We start from the raw sequence: 13,580 nt of genomic DNA, 5'->3' as shown, positions 1-13,580 counted from the left end.
TAGATCACTGTAGCTTTATAGTAAGTCTAGAAATCAGGTAAATAGGAGACCTCTAACTTTGTTCTTCTTTTTAGATCTTCTAGTTCCTTTGACTGTAAAAGTTTTAGAATTAGCTTCTGGGATTTTGATTAGTATTGTGCATAAACTTGGTATATTTCTCCATTTATTTAGATCTTTGATTTCTTTGAGTATGCTTTTAATAGTATTTGTCTTTTGAGGAATTGACTCATTTCATCTATGAGTTTAGGAGCATAGAGTTGTTTATAGTGTTTATTTTCCTATTAATGTCTGTATATTATATAGGTATCTCTCCCCTTTCATTCCTGATATTCATAATTTGTGTTTTCTCTTTTTTCCCTCAGTCTAGCTAAAAGTTTATTGATTTTATTGATTTTTTTTTAAGATTTTATTTATTTATTTGATAAAGACACAGTGAGAGAGGGAACACAGAGGGAGTGGGAGAGGGAGAAGCAGGCTTCCAGGGGAGCAGGGAGCCCGATGTGGGGCTCGATTCCACAACCCTGGGATCATGACCTGAGCTGAAGGCAGACGCTTAACGACTGAGCCACCCATGCGCCCCGATTTTATCGATCTTTTTAGAGAACCAGCTTTTGGTTTCATTGCTTTTTCTTAATTGATTTTTTCTTCTTATTTTTATTAATTTCTGCTCTTTATTATTTTCTTCTTCAATTTTTTTTTATTATTATTTCCTTCTTTGTGTTTGCTTTAAGTTTAACTTGCTCTTTTTCTAATTTAAGGTGATAACCTGTTTCACTAATTCTAGATCTGTCTTATCTAATATAAAAATTTCCTTCTTAACACTGCTTTAGCTATACACCACAATTTTTTTTTTAAAGATTTTATTTATTTATTTGACACACAGAGAGAGAAATCACAAGTAGGCAGAGAGGCAGGCAGAGAGAGAGGAGGAAGACACTGAGATCATGACCTGAGCCGAAGGCAGAGGCTTAACCCACTGAGCCACCCAGGTGCCCTATACTCCACAAATTTTGATATAATACTGTATTTTTCATTTTCATTGAGCACAAAATATTTTAATTTCACATATATTGTTCCTTTGACTTGGGTTATTTAGAAGTGAATTAATTTAATGGGAAATGTTTGGAGATTTTTCAGATGTCTCTCTGTTACTGATTGCTAGTTTAATTCCATTAAGGTCAGGGAACATTTGTATGGTTTCAGTTTTTTTTTAATTAAGTTTTTTTTTATGGCCCAGAATATGTTCTGTTGTCAGTGAATATTCTATGGACACTTGAAAAATATATGTTTTCTGCTGTTCAGGGGTAGAATGTTTTTTAAATGTTATGTAGGTCAAGTTGATGGGTAGTCTGTTCTGGTCTTCTGTTTCCTTGCTGATTTTCTGTCTACTTGTTCTATCAGTTACTGAGAGGAGAATTTTGAAGTCCCTTTTATTATGAATTTGTCTATTTTTTTCTCTTAAGTCCCATTTGTTTTGTTTTATATATTTTGAAATTCTGAAGCATACACTGATCCCTCTTTCATTATACAATGTTTATCTTTATCCCTGGTCATACACGTTCTGAAGTCTCCTTGGTCTGATATTAGTACAGCCAGTCTGGCTTTCTTTTCTTTATATGATATATCTTTTTTCTTTCTTTTCTTTTCTTTTTTCTTTTCTTTTCTTTTCTTTTCTTTTCTTTTCTTCGGATTTTCTTTTCTTTTCTTTTCTTTTCTTTTCTTTTCTTTCTTTCTTCCTTCCTTCCTTTTTTTTTTTTTTAACAGTTTTAGAGTTGTGTGACCACCACTATCTAATTTTAGAACATATTTAACACCCCAAAATGAACCCTGTACTCATTAGCAATCACTCCCCATCCCCACTCATCCACTTTCAGGCAATTGCTTATCTGCTTTCTCTCTCTAGATTTGCCTATTCTGGGCTTTGCCCATAAATGAAATCCTAGTTATGTGGTCTTTTGTGACTGGTTTCTTTCACTTAGCATACTGTTTTGAAGGTTCGTCATACTATGTTCATTATTGATGAACATAGTTCTGTTGTATACTAGTATCTCATTCCTTTTTATTGCTCAGTAATATGCCTTTCAGTGGCTATGCCACATTTTGTTTATCCATTCATCAATTAATGAGCAATTGGGTTGTATTCATTTTTTTGGTTATTATGAAATAATGTTGCTGCAAACATTCATGATGCAGGCTTTTGTATGGATTTTCTTCATTTTTATCCCATGTCTTCATATTTAAAGTGGGTTTCTTATACACAGCGAATAGTTGGGCCTTGTTTTTTCATCAGCTCTCATAATATCTTTTTAAATGTTGTGTTTAGAACATTTACTTTAATTATTGTGTTGGATTTAGATCTATTATTTTCTTATTTGTTCTCTACTTGTTCTATATATTTTGTTCCTCTCTTGCCTCTTTCCTGCCTTCTTTTGGATTGTCTGAATATTTTTTAATATTTCATTTTAATTTATTTTATTGGCTTTTTTTTGTCTGTTACTGTTTTTTTAGTGGTTGTCTAGGGTATATTATAAACATACCTGACCTTTCATGGTCTACTTAGAGTTGATATTTTACCACTTCAAGTAAGAAAATACTGAAGCTTTATAACTATATAGGTCCCTTGATCTTCCCTACTTTTTTGGTATACTTGTCATATGTATTACATCTACATATGCTGAAAGCCCCACCAGACAATGTTAAAATTTTTGTTTTCAACAGCCTTACGTTTTTAAAGAACTATGGAGGAAAATGGTCTTTTGTATTTATCATTTTTGTTCTTTCTTCATTCCTTAAGTCCCAAGTTCTCCTCTGGTATAATTTCCCTTTAGCCCGAAGAGGTTTGTTTAGCCATTCATTTAGAGTGGGCCTATGGCTAATAAACTGCCTTAGTTTTTCTTCTTCTTTTTTTTATTTTTATTTTTATTTATTTGACAGAGAGATCACAAGTAGGCAGAGAGGCAGGCAGAGAGAGAGGAAGGGAAGCAGGCTCCCTGCTGAGCAGAGAGCCTAATGCAGGGCTTGATCCTGGGAATGACCTGAGCCAAAAGCAGAGGCTTAACCCACTGAGCCACCCTGGCGCCCCTTTAGTTTTTTTTCATCTGAGAATGTCTTCATTTCATCCTCATTCCTAAAGGATATTTTCGCTGGATGTAGAATTCTGGGTCAACAGTTCTTTTTTTGTTGTTGTTATTTTTTTTATATTAAATTTTATTTATTTGAGAGAGAGAGCATGAGCGGTGGGGAGGGGCAGAGAGGGAGAAGCAGACTCCCCAGTGAGCAGGGAGCCTGACACAGGGCTCCATCCTAGGAGCCTGGGATCATGACCTGAGCTGAAGGCAGCTACTTAATCGTCGGAGCCATCCAGGTGCCTTTCAACAGTTCTTTTCTTTCAGTACTTTAAAGATGTTGTACTGTTTTCTGGACTCTGATTTCTGACGAGAATGGTTCCTTCTCTATATGTAATATGTTGATTTTCTCTGGGTGCATTTTAAGATTTTTTTTTTTTTTAATTTATTTGACAGAGAGAGAGTGCATAAGCAGGGTGGAGGGGTAAAGGGAGAAGCAGACTCCTCGCTGAGCAGATAGCCCTACATGGGACTGGATCCCAGAACCCTGGAATCATGACCTGAGAGGAAGCAGACACTTAACCGACTGAGCCACCCAGGCACCCCTAAGATTTTTTCTTTAACATTATTATTCAGAAGTTTGAATATGATGTGTCTCTGTGTGATTACCTTTGCATTGAATCCATTTGGGGTTTACTGAGCTTTTTGAATTAGTAAATGTGTACCTTTCCCAAAATTTGAGAAGTTTTCAGCCATTATTGATTTCTGCACTTATATGTCTTTTTCTGAGACTAAAGTTACACATGTGTTAGACTTTTTGATATTATTCCATAGGTCCTTGAAGCTCTTTTTTATTGTTTTGTTTTTGTTTTTATTTTTTTAATTTACTTTTTTTAAAAAAGATTTTTATTTATTTATTTGTCAGAGCACAACCAGGGGGAGCAGCAGGCAGAAGCAGAGGGAGAAGCAATCTCCCTGCTGAGCAAGGAGCCCAAAATGGGGCTCGATCCTAAGACCCTGGGATCATGACCTGAGCTGAAGGCAGATGCTTAACCAACTAAGCCACCCAGGCACTGCTCTTGCCTTTGTTTTTACTTTTTTAACCTTTCTTTTTTCTGTTCTTCAGAGTGGCTAATTTTTGTTGATTTGTCCTGAGGTTCATTTATTCCTTCCTTAGCCATCTCCATTCTGATATTGAGTTCATCCAGTAATTTTTTATTTCAGATAATGTGTCTTTCAGGTCTAAATTTTCCATTTGATTCTTTTTTATAGTTTTTCTGTCTCTGCTGAGAACTTCTGTTTCTCTAGTCATTTCAGATATTTTTACCTTTATCTCTTGGAGTGTCGTTATAATAGCTGCTTTTAAATTTCTGTCTGGAAATTCCCAATACCTAGGTCATCTTGATTTTGATATGTGTTGATTGCCTTTTTCTTTGAGAATTGATCACATTTTCCTGGCTCTTTCTCTGTCAAGTCATTTTGGATTATATCCTGGACATTTATCCCATTACTATGTTATTAGACTGAGTCCTGTTGGTTAATATTCTCTGGGGAATCTGATATTTTTGTCTTACCAGGCAACCAACCTTTAGATATCATAAGTTCTTTTTCATGTGGGTGGTGGTTCCATTGGCAGTTCAATTTTCAAGACCTTTGGGTCTATCCCATGTGTAGGCTGCTCAGTGGTTAGTCTAGGACTTGGCCAATGGTTTATATCAGTTCAGTTCTCAAAGCCTTTTCTGTGCTGCTTTGGGCCTGCCTTCTGTATGCATAGCTCAGGAGTGAGTCCAGGGCTTGTGCCAGTTCATGTAGAGAATTAGGAGATCCCCTGCTTCAGCTCATCCTCTCCAGTATCTTTCCCACATTGGTTGGCCCTCAGAGTCCCCTTTTCCCAGTACTTTGGCCAGAAAGATGAGGTTTTAGCTTCCCACACCATTGTTGCAACAATTTAAAACCACAACAGAAAAGAGAAGAAGAAAAAAAAAACAGGAAGCAACCCTGTGTGGTTTGTATCTTCAAGTTTGACTCCTCTCTACAGTCCACTTGCTTTTGTTTACTTTTCAGAGGCCTCAGTTGCTTTTTTTGTATTTTGTTTAGAATTTTTAATTCTACCCAGTGAGAGAGAGGCTATCACAGGCTTACTCCTTCTTGGCCAGCATTTACAGTTTATTCTGCTTTTTTACCCTTTTGATAATATGTAAAACTTCAGCAGCACAGGAAATTTAATCTTCAAACTTCTGCAAGCTTTGCTAAAGTAAAATGACATGTGGAATACAACTTCATTTCATATGGGTTAGGAAAAAATTGTATGGGGGTGAGCAATGTGCCTAAAGAGAACAAGAGACATAGACAGTGATAGAATAGATGTGGCAAGACGTTAACAGTTGCTGAATCTAGGTGAAGAGTATATGGATGCTCATTTACTCTTCCAACTTAATTTGTAAGTTTAAAAAGTTGGTGGGAACTCTGAGCTTAATAAATTCTTTAACCTTAGTCACCCCGATCTGCTCCTGAGATCAGCCTAATGGGTGCTCTTCAGAGTATGCCAATTGATTGAGCCTTGGACCTTAAAGGGGAAGTTAAATCATCCTATTCCAAACTTTCTCTGAGTTCAAGGTAGCTTTCTTTATTCCTAAGAGAATAAACACTTTCTTTGGGCTATTTCTCTATATTTCTTCTCCCTTGTTTTAATAAATCAGAAATTTTGATTCCAATGAGTAGTGTTCATCTCCCCCAAAAGTTAATTGTCCATTCTCTTAGACAATTCCAAGCTCGAGTGTCTCGGCAAACTGTGTTGGCCCTTGAGAAAGAAGAGGAGGAGGAAGTTTTTGGATCTTCTGTACCACAACGAAGCACACTGGCAGAACTAAAAAGCAAAGGGAAAAAGACAGCAAGAGCTCCAATCAGCCGTGTAGGAGGTGCTCTTAAGGGTAAGTTTGTTAAATGTTATTATGGGAAACTCTTAGTCGCGGGCGGTAGGCAAATTATGTAAAAAGATAATGTATAAATATATATGTGGACAGTGTCCTAGTTTTCTGAATACTAGGTAGCAAAAAGAAGGAAGTCTTCAGAGAGCTGAGATTACAGTATGCAGTAAAAGCAAAACATGTCAGCAATTTTGTATCTTAATTAAGAAAAACCTAATATATAGGGAGCATCGAGAGTTTCTGAGTTTGAGTTGTTTGGCTAATTTGTCTTCTCTAGATTCAGCACATTTCAGCTGATATCCATTGAGAGAAAGTTTTAAGTTGACAAATGAAGATTTAGGTTAGGGTAGTCTCTGAGAAAACTAGACAATGTTAGAATGATGATTGAAGGAAGATGTAGAATTTTTTTTTCCTGAAGATTTTATTTATTTATTTGTCAGAGAGAGAGAGAGAGAGAGAGAGAGAGTAAGCACAAGCAGGGGGAGTTGCAGGCAGAGGGAAAAACAGGCTCTCTGCTGAGCAAGGAGACCAATGTGGGGCTCTACCCTAGGACCCTGGGATCATGAACTGAGCTGAAGGCAGACATTTAACCATCTGAGCCACCTAGGCATCCCTCTTTTTTTTTTTTTTAAACATATTTATAAATTAAAGACTATAGGTGAGGAAAAGGAGGGGGAGAGTATAAGTAACAAACAGAATAGATTAAAAAGTTATTAATTTGATTCATGTAAGTTTTTAAAAAAATTATTGTTTAAAAAAATCTCTTTGGGGCGCCTGGGCGGCTCAGTGGGTTGAGCCTCTGCCTTCAGCTCAGGTCATGATCTCAGGGTCCTAGGATAGAGCCCCTCTGCTCAGCAGGGAGCCTGCTTCTCCCCACCCCCTCTTTGCCTGCCTCTCTGCATACTTGTGATCTCTGTCTGTCAAATAAATAAATAAAATTTAAAAAAAGAAAAACCTTGTTTCAATGGTAGTAGGGGTAATCTCCTTGGCTTTAGGAAGAATTAGGTATACCTTACTAGCACCTCAGTTGATAATTAAAGATTTTACATGAAGTTTTAATATTTTTCTCCTAGCTCCAAACCAGAACAGAGGACTCCAAAATCCAGTTCCTCAACAGAGGCAAAGTAATTCCAGAATTACTATTTTTGATGAAAATGCTGATGAGGCTTCTAGAAGAGAGTTGTCTAAGCCTACAGTTCAGCCATGGATAGCACCCCCTGTGTCCAGGGCCAAAGAAAATGAGCTGCAGCCCGGCCCTTGGAATACAGGCAGACCTTTGGAATACAGGGTAAGGACTATTATAGCCAGTGTACTTGCCAACATAACAAAGACTTCAGATTTAGTGTAGAGGAGTATTTTTAGTGTCTCTTTTAATTCCTCCTGAATGATTAGGCATGGTCTGCATATACTTTGTCAGAATGTATAACTGTGGTAATTTTCATTTTCTTCTTCATCGCCAGCCTCGTGGTGGTACGGCTTCTGTGACCACTGTACCCCCTCTACTTCCCAGTTTTACTCCATATGTTGAAGAAACTGCACAACAGCCAGTTATGTGAGTTTGATTTCCTGATGTTTTGAGGGGGTAATTATTAAGAGTGAGCAGGGGCACCTTTATTCTGGTTCCCAAAGGCATTTCCTTCTTTACAGTGATGAAAGTAACCAAAGAGAGAGAGAGAGAGAGTGTGTGTGTGTGTGTGTGTGTGTGTGTGTGTTTTAATGTCTTTCTTCTTTAGAGTATATTAGGACTAAAAGACCATTTGGTAAATTCTTTTTAAGGAATAAACTTCATAGGTTAAATTTAGATTGCTATAGTCAAAGATAATCCCTTTGATTTAAGTGAGATGTTCTATTTTTGTTTTGACAGTAATTAGAGACTATGATAGTTTTTCCTCTTACCCTGCTCTTTCCTTCTGAATAACTTTTTCTTTTTCTTCCTAACCCTTAGTATTTCTGTTATAGGAAAAAGAATGATAGGTGATACTTAAATCATCAGGCAGTGTGAGATCTAGTCTAATACGCACTGCAGAGCTTATAATACTAGGGTCAGATTCTGTGCCCCGGTGCCAGAGTTTTCTCATAACTTATCTGTAACCCATCATCACTACATGCTAGGTACGGTAGGAAGGCAAAAATAGATAAGATTCATAACAAAAAATTCTGCCTAATAAGAGCTCAACACAGGGGAGGATATTCTTAGGAAATTTCTATGAGGGGCACCTGGGCAGTGCAGTCAGGTGTCTGACTCTTGGGTTTGGCTCAGGTTATGATCTCAAGGTCATGGGATCGTCTGAGTACAGAGTCTGCTTGAGACTCTCCTTTTGCTCCTCCCCACTGTGCTCACTCGTTCTCTCAAGCAGATGAATAAATCTTTTAAAAAAAGAAGAAAAGAAAAAAAATCCCATGAGTCTTTAAAAAAGATTACCTGAAGAAATTGCTAGCACACATTTGTGGATATTTAATTTTTCTAATGTTTCAGATCACCTATAAATACAATTATGGCAAAATAAATATGGTATAGAAAATGTTGAACTTTATTTGAACTCTTCTTCATGGCTATCTTATTTGACCTATCTGCAACACTTTTCTTTAGTTCGTGTTTTCTTAATAATGTGTTCCAGGGTCTCTTCATAGATTAAGATAATCAGTGAAAATCTTTAATAGGAGTTGCAAATATTTCCCCCTAATTTGTCGCTGTTTTTGATCTTGTTTAGCAATAACCATTACCAATATATTTCTAATTCCTATATAGATTTAACAGTCTTCTTTATGGTGTCTATGTCTCCATCATTCTTTGCTGGGATTACTACAACCTACCTAATCTTTCTACTTCTATTGTTACTCATCCCATTCATTCTTTATGCTGTCACAGGTCTGCATTGCAAATCTGATTGATTCATTTTCCTGACCAGAATCCCTCGCTAGGTCCCCATAACCTTTGGGATGAAACCAGAACTCCTTAAGATTAATTATGAGACTGTTCTTGATGTGGCCTCTGCTAACATCTCCAGTTTCCTCCCCAACATATAGTCAAACCAGATTGTTTGCAAGTTCCTGAACTTGTCTAGAGCAGCTACCGTTTGGATGTTTGGGTTGTTTTTAACTTTTTGGCTAATTATGAATAATGCTTCTGTGAACATTTGTGTATATGGGGTTTTTGTGGACATATGTTTTCGTATTCTATGAGTATATACCTCGGAAGGGAATTGCTGAGTCATGTAGTAACTCCATGTTTAACATTTTCAGGAACTCTCCAGTTGTTTTCCAAGGAGGAAAACAATTTGTTCCCAAATTGCCATAATGAATGAGGGCTCCAGTTTCTCCACATCCTTACCAACACTTGCTATTATTCACTTTCTTTTGGTTTTGTTTTTTTGGTTATTGCCATCCTAGTGGGTGTGAAGTGTTATCTCATTGTGGTTTTGATTTGCTTTTTTTCTAATGATTAATAATGTTGAACATCTTTTCATGGGCTTATTGGCCATTTGTATTTCTTTGAAGAAATGCCTTTTCAAATCCTTTGCCTATTTTTCAATTGGATTATTTGTCTTTTTATTTTTTTTTTAATTTTTATTTTATTTATTTATTTATTTTTTAAGATTTTATTTATTTATTTGGCAGACAGAGATCACAAATAGGCAGAGAGGCAGGCAGAGAGAGAGCGGGGGAAGCAGGCTCTCTGCTGAGCAGAGAGCCCGATGCGCGGCTCAATCCCAGGACCCTGGGATCATGACCTGAGCTGAAGGCAGAGGCTTTAACCCACTGAGCCACCCAGGCGCCCCTCTTTTTTTTTTTTAATAGATTTTATTTATTTATTTGAGAGAGAGCACAAGTGTGAGTGGGGGGAGGGGCAGAGGGAAAGAGAGAAAATCCCAAGTGGACTCCCCACTGATGTCTTAGCCTAAGGCAGGGCTTGATCCATGACCCTGAGATCACACCCTGAGCTGAAACCAAGAATTGTTCGCCCAACCCACTGAGCCACCCAGGTGCCCCTGTATTTTTGAGCTGTAAGGATTTATATATTCTGAGTACAAGTCTCTTATCAGATATATCATTTACAAATATTGTTTCCCATTCTATCAGGTGTCTTTTCACTTTCTTTGTTTTTCTTTTCACTTTCTTGGTGTTACCTTTTGAAGCCCAAAAGGTTTAAAATTTTGACGAAGGGGTACCTGAGTGTCTCAGTCATTAAGTGTCTGCCTTCGGCTCAGGTCATGATCCCAGGGTCCTGGGATCGAGCCCCACCTTGGGCTCCCTGCTCAGCAGGAAGCCTGATTCCCCGTTCCCCACACCCCCTGCTTGTGTTCCCTCTCTCGCTCTGTATCTCTCAAATAAATAAATAAAATCTTTAAAAAAATTATTTTTGATGAAGTGCAATTTATTCTTTTCTTTTTTTTCTTGTATTTTTGGTGTTGTATCCCAGAAGGCTTTGCCTAGCTCAAGATCATGAAGATTTACTTCTGTGTTTTCTTCCGAAAGTTCTATAGTTCTAGCTCTTACATTTAGGTCTGTAATCCTTCTTAGCTAATGTTTGTGTCTGATATAAGGAAGGAGTCCTACTTCATTCTTCTGCATGTGGATATACAGTTGTTGTTTGAAAAAACTTCTTTCCTCATTAGATGGTCTTGGTACTCTTCTTTTCTTCTCTCTCTCTTTTTTTTTTTTTTCCCAGAGAGGGGTTCAGGAGGGACAGAGGTAGAGAGAGAGAATCTCAAGCAGGCTCCATACCCAGCACAGAACCTGATGGAGAGCTCAGTCGGACAACCTTGAGAGCATGACCCAAGCTGAATTCAAGAGTCAGATGCTTAACTGACTGAGACACCCAGGTGTCACAAATGGTCTTGGTACTCCTGTTGAAAATCAACTGATCATAATGTATTTTTGAGACTTTTCTATCGCGTTGATCTACATGTGTATCCTTATGCTATATCCTTGATTACTGTAGATTTGTTGTAACTTTTGAAATCTAGAAATTTGAGTCTCCCAACTCTCCCAACTTAGCTCTTCCTTTAGACTGTTTTGACCATTCTGGCCCCTTTGCAATTCCATCTGAATTTTAGGATCATTTTGGTAATTTGTGCAAAATAACCAGCTGGGATTATATTACAGATTGTGCTCTGAATTTGGTGTTCAATTTAATGAATATTGCCATCTTAATAATACTAAATCTTTTGATCCACGGACATGGAGTATCTTTAATTTATATCTTCTTTCATTTCTTCCAACAGTTTATCATAGTTTTCAGAATATAAGTTGTGCACTTTTTTAAAAAAAATGAGTAGATGTTTTTTGAGTTATTTTAGGTTTATAGAAAAAGTGTACAGAAAGTACAGAGTGTTCCCATATACTTCCTCCTCCCCCACCCTTTACACAGTTCTCCCTATTAACATCTTGCCTCCAGTGGTTCTTCTTGATGCACCAATACTGATATATATATATATATTTTTTTTTTAATTTGACAGATCACAAGTAGGCAGAGAGGCAGGGAGAGAGAGAGAAGGGAGGAAGCAGGCTCCCCACTGAGCAGAGAGCCCGATGTGGGGCTCGATCCCAGGACCCTGGGATCATGACCTGAGCCGAAGGCAGATGCTTTAACCCTCTGAGCCACCCAGGCGCCCCCAATACTGATACATTATTAACCAATGTTCGTAGTTTACATTCAGGTTCATTCCAATGTGTTTTACAGTTTTATGGGTTTTTCAGGTGTCCATCATTACTTTGTCACATAAATAGTTTCAGTGCCTTAAAACTTAACTCCACCTGTTCATTATCCCTTCCTCAAGTCCCTGGCAAACACTGATCCTTTTGTGTCTTTTTATTTCTACATTTTCCAGAAGTCCTAGAGTTGGAAATAAACAGTGTGTAAGCTTTTCAGACTGGCGTTTCTCAGTAATATGCACTTAAGCTTTCTTCATATCTTTTTTGTGGCTTAATAGCTCATTTATTTTTAGTACTGAATGATATTCCATTGTGTGGATGTTCATCCATTTATGGGAGGACATCTTAATTGCTTCCAATTTTGGCAATTATGAACAAAGTTGCTCTAAACCCTTGTGTGCAGGGTTTTATGTGGACATAAGTTTTCAACTCATATAGCTGGATTATATCATAAGACTCAGTTTTGTAAGAAAGTGCCAAACTCTCTTCCAAAGTGGCTGTACCATTTTGCATTCATTCATACCTCTACATCCTTGTAAACACTTGGTGTTGTCAGTATTTCAGATCTTAAAGATGTATGGTGGTATCTCATTATATTAATTTGTAATTTCTTGATAACGTGTGATATTGAATATCTTTTATATGCTCATTTGCCTTCTGTATATCTTCTTTGGTGTTTGTCTATTCACACTTTTAAAATTTTATTCTGAAGTACTTCACTCTTTTTGGTGCTGCTGCAAATAGAAATGTTTTCTTAATTTCCTTTTCTGTTCATTGCAAGTGTATAAAGCACAATTGTTTTTCATATATTGGTTTTATATCCTGCTTTTTTGGTGAATTCATTATTTGCCCTTGTCGTTCTTATAGATTCTTAGGATTTTCTGTATATAAGATCATGTCGTCTGCAAGTAGAGATCATTTTACTTCTTTTCCCACCTGGATGTCGTGTTTCTTTTTTTAGTTATGCTTTATTTCTTTTTTTTTCCTGATTGCCCTGGCTAGAAATTCCAGTACAGTTTTGAGTAGAAGTGGCAAGGGTGGCTCAGTGGGTTAAAGCCTCTGCCTTCGGCCCGGGTCATGATCCCAGGAGTCCTGGGATCGAGCCTCAGTCCCACATCAGGCTCCCCTCAGCAGGGAGCCCGCTTCCTTCTCTCTCTCTGCCTGCCTCTCTGCCTTCTTGTGATCCCTGTCTGTCAAATAAATAAATAAAATCTTAAAAAAAAAAAGAATGGACATTCTTATCTTGTTCCTGATCTTAGAAGAGAAGCATTCAGACTTTCATCATTAAGTATGATGTTTGTGTGTGTTTTTTGTAGATGTCCTTTATTAGGTTGAACAAGTTGAGGAAGGCTTTTAGGTATGTAGATGCTTGGTACCTACCATTAAAAGTTCTGATTTAGTAGATCTGGGGTAGGGACCAGATGTCTGGGCTTTTTTGTTTGTTTGTTTGTTTGTGTAGATTTTATTTTTTTATTTAGAGGGAGTGTGAGCAGGGGGAGAGGCAGAGGGAGAGGGAGAGAGAGAATCTGAAGCCAACTCTGCACTGAGTGTGGAGCCCGATGTGGAGCTCCGTTTCAGGACCTGAGATTATGACATGAGCTGAAATCAAGAGTCAAATGCTTAACTGACTTAACCAGGTGACCTGGGACCAGATATCTTTAGCTGTGAAAAGACACATAAGAAAATAAAAGGTATATAAGTAATTCTGTCCATAGCCAGGATTGAGAATATCTGCCCTATTTTGCTAGAAGTATTTTATGCTTCATTCTTTTCAAACCTGTGTTATCACTTTCATTCTTCCCCTTCAGCTGAGAACCTTGAACTTCACATTCCTGAATGTTGTATTCCTAACTCTAATTGTTTTTGGCGATAAACAGTAGCAAATGGGCTATATTGAGTAGGTTAATTTTTTTTCATATACTGGGTTTGATTA

General features: G+C 37.4%; 1 protein-coding gene across 1 annotated transcript in view; it reads left to right on the top strand.

Moving 5' to 3' along the window:
- Positions 1-13,580, top strand: part of BUB1B (BUB1 mitotic checkpoint serine/threonine kinase B) — a 49,259-nt gene that overhangs the window by 15,017 nt on the left and 20,662 nt on the right. The window contains exons 6-8 of the mRNA XM_032856854.1: positions 5,826-5,995; positions 7,066-7,280; positions 7,453-7,544. Coding sequence (XP_032712745.1) covers positions 5,826-5,995; positions 7,066-7,280; positions 7,453-7,544 — 477 coding nt within the window. The remainder of the gene's footprint in view (positions 1-5,825; positions 5,996-7,065; positions 7,281-7,452; positions 7,545-13,580) is intronic.

This window comes from Lontra canadensis, unplaced genomic scaffold (assembly GCF_010015895.1).
Source record: "Lontra canadensis isolate GAN:19392208 unplaced genomic scaffold, GSC_riverotter_1.0 scaffold12, whole genome shotgun sequence".
Lineage (NCBI taxonomy): Eukaryota > Metazoa > Chordata > Mammalia > Carnivora > Mustelidae > Lontra > Lontra canadensis.
This window is presented reverse-complemented; position numbering and strand designations above follow the sequence as displayed.